The sequence below is a fragment of the Mustela nigripes genome, chromosome X (assembly GCF_022355385.1).
Source record: "Mustela nigripes isolate SB6536 chromosome X, MUSNIG.SB6536, whole genome shotgun sequence".
Classification (NCBI taxonomy): Eukaryota; Metazoa; Chordata; class Mammalia; order Carnivora; family Mustelidae; genus Mustela; species Mustela nigripes.
Window position 1 is genome coordinate 35,764,202 of NC_081575.1, and position 10,200 is coordinate 35,774,401.

General features: G+C 40.5%; 1 protein-coding gene across 1 annotated transcript; it reads right to left on the reverse strand.

Moving 5' to 3' along the window:
• Window positions 1-381: 381 nt before the first annotated feature.
• RTL4 (retrotransposon Gag like 4) lies at window positions 382-1,491 on the reverse strand. The gene has a single exon (XM_059385770.1). It carries the CDS (start codon window positions 1,489-1,491, stop codon window positions 586-588), a length of 906 nt encoding a protein of 301 aa, XP_059241753.1. The 3' UTR covers window positions 382-585.
• Between the last annotated feature and the right edge of the window lie 8,709 nt (window positions 1,492-10,200).

The window sequence follows — 10,200 nt, forward strand, 5'->3', positions numbered from 1 at the left end:
AGTAGTGGAGCTGTGTTTCCATGAAGATTGGTTTGTATTGAAGCTGGACTCTAGTCAATAGGTAGGAGCAGGTATCAGCTTCCAGTAGAAAAATGTTGGTAGGATATGGAATGCAATCAGGAATTCAAGGGTCCTAAACCAACAGGGAACTATAATACAGATGGATGAGGGTTAGGGTGAAAGTCTTGGGCCCAATCTTAGGCACAGAAGACTTAAGCCAACAAACTCAACCTAGATCTCACCCATTGGAAGGAATGGGGTTCTTAGTGCACATCCAGGGTTGTTTTCATTTGTCTCAGACTGGCTAGACTTTCATCTACAGACTTTCAGTACTCTTGGGGAATTGGTTCCAATTGAAGAAAGTGCCTGTGAGTTGTTTTCATCATTGTTGGGTTGGGTTTGGTTTGGTGATGGGTGACCAAATGAACAAAATCTAGTTATTTAAATTTCCAGAAGCACATGAGTTCATGACAGTCTATGAAGTGGTATCACAGTTCCTCACCTGTATTTTAAATGTTAGTGCAGGATATATATTTTTAAGGCTGGAGGTGAGAGGGAGATAAGTTTACAATGTGACCTGCTCTCTTACTGGTGAGTTGGGTTGTTTATCCTTGCTGGGGCTCGAGAACGTTTGGCAAGGCAATCTCTTGTGAAGTGACCAGCCTGGCTGCAGTAGAGGCACAACTGAGCTTCTTGCTGGCGGGCTCTTTTGGCCGGAGTGAGTGGTGGCTGGCTTCCACGCAACTGTATAGGTTCTTCCTTGGGTGGCAGATCTGTGGGGATGGAAAAGGCTTGATGGTGGATCATGCAATCCAACACTGGGAGCTGTGTCTCTGACTGAAGAAGCTCTGGCCTGTCACTACGTTTCTTGTCCAACTTAATACACTGAGTGATCAGGTCTGGAAGGTTATCCATCATATCTGTGCCACTCAAATCGTCCTGGATGGAGTCAGCTATTCCTTCTTGGAAGTGATCACTCTGACTGGTTTCATTATAGCTCATATTTTGAGCAAGGTGCTCGAAAGTAGAAGCATCTTTCTGAGAGGAGTTGTCCTCCTTGTTCAGAGTGTCTATTTCCTGTTTTGTAGGCACACCAAGTGATTGCTGGAATGCAAAAACAAAGTTCTCATATTGTTTCTGCTGAGAGCTCTGGTCAGGCCCAAATATGACTCCACAACTTTCCATCTGCTGAGATAGGTAGTCAAAAAAGAACTTGACTTGGATATCATCTGCAGGACTGGGGAACTTGAGAGTTGTCAACTGTGCAAGAAATATTGAGAGGTTGGCAGGGTCATGGTGAAACTGAGAGAGATGTTCAAGTGAGCGGGGTACAGACATCATCACGGTAGCCAGGGTAGGCATGACTTGGCCCCTCAGATCAGAGCCCTCTTCATTTAGACGCTGTATTTGTGGCTGTAGAATCAGATTCTCAGTCTGAAGGGAGGAATGCTCTACTTGCAAGGTAGGTGGTGATTCCGTGTACTTCTCCATTGGCTCTTCTGAAATCAAGTGAGACTAAGTAGAATTGAGTGGCAGTACTGGAAACCAATGGGCAGACAGTAGGTTTCCTCTGTTATCAGAAAAATAGTGTCATGAGCAAGTAGCCAAAACTGCTACTTATGAAGCAGTCACAAGGGGACACTAAGAGATGAATTGGAGAGATGCCAAAATTGTTGCCCACTATTCAATGTTGACTCTTCTCATGGAGAATGCCAATGTTCTGCACATTCAGAAGTGATAAATTACCCTAGGACACATAGAGAATTAGAATTAAGAAGACAAATGCAAAAGTAACATATTTCTCTCCCCATTCCCTTTCCATGTAATATAGGGGGAAATTTACCATCAAACTAAGCCTTTGATTCTAAAGTATCTCTTTTTTATCAGAGATTATTATTATTATTAAAAATTACCCAGGCCAAATTCATAATTTCATGAATGAGGAAACAGAGACCCAGAAAGGTAAAGATGTTTGCCCAAGGTCACACAACTACTTAATATCAGAGCTGGCATGCTCACCAGTACTACTGTCAGAAACAGCACTTCCTCCAAGACCACAAATATGTTAATTTGTACATGCTACTTGGGCATGATGATGGTTCATGGCCCTTGCTACTTAAAATGTAATCTGAGAGCCAGCACCATAAGCATCACCAGGGAGACTGTTAGAAATGCGGACTCTCAGGTCCCAACCCAGACCTACTGAATTAGTATTCCACTTAAACAGATTTGCCAGGTGATTCAAATGTGCACTGAAATTTGAGAAAAGCTTTTTTAGAGAGCAAGTAGCTTAACTGGAATAATCACTGGTTGGACTTGAACCTCAATGCCCCAACCCTAGCCTGCATTTCTGTAGTGATCTGATTACTATGGTGGTAGTTAATCCATGTTTTTTTAGATTCCTAGTCCTTATCTAAGGATACATTTGGCTGTAATGGAGGCTTAACATACCACCGGCAAGATGAAGAGGTGAAGTTGGGAACTTAGTAAACAAGAACAGAATATTCTTTAAAGTATAAAGATCAAAATGTTTAGTAGTCATCCCTACATTGATAACGAGAGTAAAGGAATCTGTAAGTTAAAAAACAAATCCCAAACATACAGCATATCAGTTGAACTATTCTGCAGTATAATTCCTCTCATTGCCCTTTCCTTGTGTAGCATACCATTTAATTGTATATAAATTGGTCACTATTGGGCAAAAATGTGCATCATTGAGTGTAGGACTTGATTCTCTAGGTTTTGTTTGATGGCTCCTCCTCTCTGGACCTATGGAAGAGATTACTGGAGGATTGAAACTGTACAAGATTAGAGGCCAGAAACTTACCCAAACATGGCATTAATCAGTTGGATGACATTAAAGAACTCATTTGGGTCTCAATTTTCTCTTTTTTTTTTTTAAAAAAGATTTTATGTATTTATTTGACAGAGAAAAATCACAAGTAGATGGAGAGGCAAGCAGAGAGAGATTGGGAAGCAGGCTCCCTGCTGAGCAGAGAGCCTGATGCGGGACCCAATCCCCGGACCCTGAGATCATGACCTGAGCCGAAGGCAGCGGCTCAACCCACTGAGCCACCCAGGCGCCCCTCAATTTCCTCTTTAATGAGGTTGACTAACTTGTCCACATCAGAGGGCTGTGGTATCAATGAGATAGTAGATAGATGCTCTAAGTGGCAGAGAGATGCTCTCAAGATTGTTCCGGTGCAGCTAACAATATCACTGGTGAGGCTCTTTCGTTGTTGCATATTGCCAAAGAAGGCAGATATTGTCATACTCTTTCTTCCTTCCTTCCCATATCTCACCATTCTAGTTAGTCTACCTTTTCATTTTCCAGGTGGCCATTCACGAATTTATTTCTCTCAATCCAGCTAGGTGTCACTGAAAAGTAAGATGTTAATTAATTAATGTGGTTTAATGATTGGCCTTTCTCAAGTCATTTACCTTTTCCTCAGACTTTAATGTGCATAAGAAACAACTTGGTCCCAATCTCCAACAATTCCAATTCAATAGGTCTGGGTGGATGCCAGAAATCTGTACTTCTAGCAAGCTGCCCAGAGGATTTCTGATGTTGGTGGTCCCTGTGAAAAAGCCATCCAGATGAACCTCAAGGAATAAAGCCATATTATAACATCACAAGAAGAAAGAATGGGGAAGGGGACATATTTGGAAGTAGGAGGCCCTCAAATGACATTGAATAATAGGTGGCATATACTTCTGCATAAAGTCCACATAGAGCTCACACTGTTTTTCAGAACTGTTCTTCTCTCCCAGACAGTGGCATATAAGAATTTAGCCTGTAGGTTCTACAGTCAGACTGACCTGGGTCCAAATCTTGGCTTGGCCAAAAGTCATGTGACTCTAGAAAGTTACTTAATCTCTCCAAGAACCAGTTTTCAACCTTTAAAATGGAGGTGATTTTAATACCTTCCTCATAGTGTTGTTGTGAGTATTAAATGAAATGACAAGAGATTAACACAGCTTCATGTAGATGGCAGATGATTCATAAATGTTAGCTATCATTTTTCTAGGTCCACAATCTGTTATCTGTGTTTTAGAATTCAGTTTTTTTTTAATTTTTGAAAGGTAACACAGAGTTTGTACAGTTTATTATATAACACTCCCAGTTGTTCCGGGAAAATATCCCATAATTGAGCCATTAATTATTCAGGAAAAATGTAGGAAAAAAAAATGTCAGAATATTCATTCTAAAAGAGACAAAGACTAAGTTCATGTCAGTTTAGGTCAGATTTGATATCAAATTAATGAAAAAATACCTCTGCTATAGAGAGCTCTTTGATTTCAGAATCGAAAATAAGAGGTATAGACCTCTCTACCAAATTCTTCTTTTGGTTGGAAGAGTGTGATTATAACTTTTCTTTCTTTGTTCCTGCCTTCTGTCCTTTCCCTCCACCCTCAGCAATTCCAGAATATCTGTAGAGGTCTTCTGTTTCTTTATAGAATTGTATATTCAAGGTTGCAGAGCATTTAATTTTTCTAATTATGTAGCATTGGTGAAACATTTGCCAAAATTATAAGCATTTACCCAAATGCAAATCATACAATGGCACTCTTGTCAATGGTAATTTCTCAATCTCTCAAAGAAAATCTATCTCACCTTATTGTTTTGGAAATTACTCTCCTTTTAGAAGTCAATGGCCTTTATCAGATTGTCCCAGAAGATCCTAGTGTAGAGCATGCCAGTCTGGAGGAGTTCCAGACCTCAGTCTTGAGGAGATAAAGCAGAAACTAAGCTGGAACCTCAAATGCACAGGTTTGGGGAATCAGACTAGTGAGCGTGGACAAGGTCTAACATAAAACTGCATATGTTAAGTTTTTACTTGATTGCCATGTGCTCAATTATAAAAACAACAAGGCAAAAATAAAATTTAGTAAACTCTTAAAGGCCATTTTGGTGTTTATGTTCAGTTTGACTTAAAGCCAAGATTGATAGTTTCCCTGCATGAAACTACTCCATGCTGGAGTCCTCAGAAACTCCATTTGGTGAAGGGCCTGAAGTACACTTCTGCTTATAAGAGAGCTTTATGACTTTACACTTCTTTATTTCTGAACTGTTCTTCACTAAACTTTGGAGAAGTTTTCAACTACTGTCATCCAACTACCCAGAGCACTTGCATTTTTGCTCTTGAGCTCCAGACATTCTAAGGGTAGCTCTGGCCATGAAAGCTAAACTGAGACATAATCAACCCTCAAGAAGTAACCACAGGGGCATACCATTTAGATTTGTTTGGAGATTTGGGTATAACCCTAGCTCTGCCATCATCTGGACTGACAACATTGGGCAAGTTACTTCCTCTATCTTATCTGTATGATGAAGGGAGAGGGTTTCTCAAATTTTATCACATCTAAGAAATTATGATTCAGGAAAGCCAGAAGACCCAGAAATCTGAATTTTTTAATAGACACTCCAAATGATTCTGTGGTAAGAGGTCTTCAGATTTTACCTTAGGAATATTGGGCAACTGACCACACAGAGGTATGACATTTGTCAGAGGTTCTCAAGTTTCAGGGTACATAAGAATCTCTTGGAAGTTTAATATGCAGATTCTTGGGCTTGACCCCTAGAAGGTGAAACTCATTGGATCTGGGGTGGGACCAGATAATCTGCATTTTAATCAAGCTCTGCAGATGATGCTGATGCGGAAGTTTCTCTGACAGTATTTGAGAAACTCTAGGTTGAATACTCTAAAAAAATGGGCAGAAGACATGGACAGACATTTCTCCAAAGAAGACATACAAATGGCTAACAGACGCATGAAAAAATGTTCGTCATCATTAGCCATCAGGGAGATTCAAATCAAAACCACATTGAGATACCAGCTTACTTACACCAGTTAGAATGGCCAAAATTAACAAGACAGTATCCAATAAGTGTTGGAGAGGGTGTGGAGAAAGGAGAACTTTCTTACACTGTTGATGGGAATGCAAGTTGGTGCAGCCACTTTGGAAAACAGTGTGGAGATGCCTTAAGAAATTAAAAATAGAACTACCCTATGATCCTGCAATTGCACTAGTGGGTATTTACCCCAAAGATACAGATGTAGTGAAAAGAAGGGCCATCTGTACCTCCAATGTTCATAGCAGCAATGGCCACAGTCACCAAACTGTGGAAAGAACCAAGATGCCATTCAACGGACGAATGGATAAAGAAGATATGGTCCATATATATAGTGGAGTATTATGCCTTCATCAGAAAGGATGAATACCCAACTTTTGTATCAACATGAATGGGACTGGAAGAGATAATGATGAGTGAAATAAGTCAAGCAGAGAGAGTCAATTATCATATGGTCACTTACTTGTGGAGCATGAGGAATAACACGGAGGACATGGGGAGATGGAGTGGAGAAGTGAGTTGGGGGAAATTGGAGGGGGAGATAAACCATGAGAGACTGTGGACTCTGAGAAACAAACTGAGGGTTTTGGAGGGGAGGGGATAGAAGGTTGGGTGAGCCTGGTGGTGGGTATTATGGAGGGCTCGTATTGCATGGAGCACTGGGTGTGGTGCATAAACAATGAATCTTGGAACACTGAAAGGAAATAATAAAAGAAAAGAAAAGGAAATGGGGGGAAAAAGAATCTTTCTGCTTTAGCACTATCTATGTTTTTGAAAGTAGAAAATATTTGGCCCCTAAAGTGGCCTGTGAAGCATGTGATATGTGGATTGCTTCCTTCCGAGGCTCTGCCTGAGACTGTATGGTCATGTCTAAACAGTGGTCTAGTGCAGGCCTGGCTCAGGAATGTGAAATGTAGCTGGCTTGGGAATAACAGAGAGGGTGAAAATTGAGCTGACCCTGCTCTCAGGCTCTATGGTTCCTGTTGGGAGGTTTGTACTGCTCTTCTCTGCCTGTGAGTGAGGCAGAAATATCCCTATATTAGAGATAGAACAGCAGCAGCCCAGCTGGGGTCAATCTGGCTACCAGTATGATTCAGACTTCATACCTTCCTTTAACCTTCAACCTTTCTTCTGGCTCAGCTGGCCATGGCCAAGTGGCTTATGAAGTTAAACATGTCATGAACACTCTCTACAAGTGTTCCCTGACAGTTTCCCGGTTGACCTTTCTAATGTGCATAACATTAGTGGAGCCACACTTGCTCCATCAGCCTTCCTGTTCCATGCGCCTATTTAACATTCTAAGGTTGTATTTCCCTGTCTCCTCCTTCCCCTGCCTTCTCCCCCTTGCCTGCTGTCCCTGCTGGCAGCCATAACAAATGCCTGGATGTTCTTGCTCCTTCACCACCCGGAACCATGATTGATAACATTGTCCCAGCACTGCATGACCCATTTGCAGCTTTCTTTTCTCTGTCCTGCAGAGAAGTAGAATTGAAGGAATGGGTGAGTTTTTAGAGGAAGGCAAGAATCTGGAGTCTGGGCAGAGGGTAATACTGGCCACTGGGCAGGAATCATAACACAATAACAGAGTATTATGAGTAAAATAGAGTCAATATATAAAAGAGCTCCATAGAATCAAAGAAAAACCCCAAAGACAAATTCCATTTTGTCTCTTCACTACACTTGCCTGCTTGGTTCAGTCCCTGAGGGGTACCAACATTATATGGGTGGTGAAATGATAATTTTAGTGGAAGTAGCTGTGTTCTGGAGGTTTGAAAACTCCTGAAGATCAAGGGTGCTAGTACTTAAAGCTTACAGGAGATATTACAACATATGGCAGATAAGCTCTGTAGCAGGATCAAGCCCAAGTCTCATTTCAATCCTGCAAGTGTTGAGGACATGGTGGGCCTCTGACACACTGGAAATGTAGAGGTTTGCATCTGTATTTGGTAAGAGTGGAATAGACAAGTTATTTTTGTCCAGTAATATCAGACATTGTGTGGGTCTTTGACGTAATAACACTTACGATTTCTTGAATGCCTAATTTATGTCAGTTTATACACTCTGATACTAGCTGTCTGGAGCCTTATTTAAAAGTATTCTGTACCTGCAGCTTGCCTCACTGATAGAATGCAGTGGAGAACTGTCAGTGTCTGCCACAGACTGGAGGAATAAATGCAATATGTGAAACATACCTCTGCCACCTCTCTACCAGACCACATAATCCTTTTAGCAGTCCTATGAAGTAGGTATAACGATTTGCATTTTACACATAAGGAAATCAAGCCCCTGCCTCCACTTCCAAACATGTAATCATGCCCACTTCTGCTTTTAATCTCTCTCTCCCCTCATCTGAAAGCCCATTTCTTTTCTCTTCCTATGCCCAGCTCACATTCAGCCTCTTTGATGCAACCTTCTCTGACTACTCAATTACTAATATCTCCATCCCCTGAGTTATGGAAGGACACGTGATTGTATGAGCTCTCCAGGGGGAAAACTATTTTCTTTAAACCCACATAATACTTTGCACAGGGCTGGTCCCATAAGCTTTATATAAATCTGTGTTGACAGATAGGGCTAGCGGAAAGACAAACAAAAGAATCCCTGCTAGTAGTCTGACATTAAAATTATAAGAAAAAGAAGACCTGGAATCTAGTCATGAAAATCTTGTCAAAACAGGAGGAAGCTTATTAAGCAAGCAGGGAATAGAGTCTTAGTAGAAATGGCTGGGACTTGAGAAGGGCCAGCAAGCATTTGTATCACCAGTTCTTAGCTTTTCATTCCTTTATTTTTCCCTTCTTCCTTAAGCCTCATACATTCGATGATCTTGTTTTTTGCAATCAAAAACAAATGATGGGGTCTGATAAAGACTTCTGTATCACTTCTAGGTTCAAGAAAATAGTCTGAGGTGAAATAGGTGATGGAATTTAAGGAGTGCAATTTTTGTGATGAGCACTGGGTGATGTATAGAATTTTTGAATCACTATATGGTACGCCTGAAACTAATACAGCATTTTATGTTAACTATACTGGAATTTAAACTAAAAAATGAACATGTGTTTGCAGTGGTTCAGATTACTAAATATCACAAATATCACATAATATAGGAATAAAGCTGCCAGGAGTTCTGAAACTGAAATGCAGAAACATAGATATAACTTAAAAGTTAAGAAAAAAACGAAGTAGTCTGAGGGGATGTTTTGCATAACTGAATGTGCTCTTTGCTGTGTTTTACAAGAACAATGCAATGAAATATTTTAAATTGGGACCATCTCAGTGAAGCTGGGTTGAGCTATTGCCATAACAATCTAAGCACCATCTAATCAATATGTGAAGATATTAAAAAAGCAACCAAAAAGAAAAAATGAGTTTCCCACACCAGTGAGCTTCACTGTCTATGTGAACACAGATTCAGATATCTTAAAAATCACTTTAATATGCATTACTTCATTTAATCCTAATTACAATTTTGCCATTTTCTAGGCCAGAAAACCAGGGCACTGAGATATTAAGTTAAATCAAGGGGCAAGGAGGAAGTGTGATACATGTATAACTGTCTCTGAAGGACTCATGCAGAATACTTGCTCTCAGGGCCAAGGAAAGAACTAACTGAAGATACCTTTGGGAAGGTGGGGTGGAAATGGGATGAGTATTTCCGCCAAGTCAACTATGAGTTCCACATCATTGGAAAAATGTAAGCAAAGTTAGGATTACCACCTGGCAAGGACTTAGAGTAGGGACTCCCAAGAGTCAGGTAAGAAAGTATCATAAGGATGATCTAGTCCTTCCAAAACTATAGATTCTATAACTTGCTTGAGAACACAGGTGAAATGTGGGTGCTGACACTGACTGGGAGTTGTATGCAATTTGGAATCTGATCTTCAGATCCACAACGAATGTAACCTATCTTGTTCATGTACCTGCAAACCCCTATTTCTGTAGAGGACTCATTGGCTAAGATATAGCAGGCCTTGTTTATCAGTTTGAGGGCTTAGCTTGGCTTCTCCATCCGTTCCCAATGCTCCCAACGTTTCAAACAGTATATGCTGTTTTGAGTAAACAATTAGGGGAAGAGTGGAAAAATTCTGATCTGCAGATCTCAAATAGTCATAAAATTAGCCCTTTAAGTTTGAAATGAAAGGTCTTCTCCTGCATTCGGGCTCCCTGCTGTCTCTTTCATCTTTAATTCATTAAGTGCAATTCACTTAGTGCTGAATACCACTTACAACTGATGAGCTGACGGAGTTTAAACCACTTAGATTTAAACTTTTTTCATTTTCAGGTCCCTGTGGTGTGTGTGCAAACTGTGGCCCTATTCAAGTTGGATAAAACTTAATATAAGCAACTTA

Excerpts from the sequence above, each read along its gene's own strand:
- RTL4 (XM_059385770.1), bottom strand. The coding sequence starts at position 1,491 with ATGGAGAAGTACACGGAATCACCACCTACCTTGCAAGTAGAGCATTCC.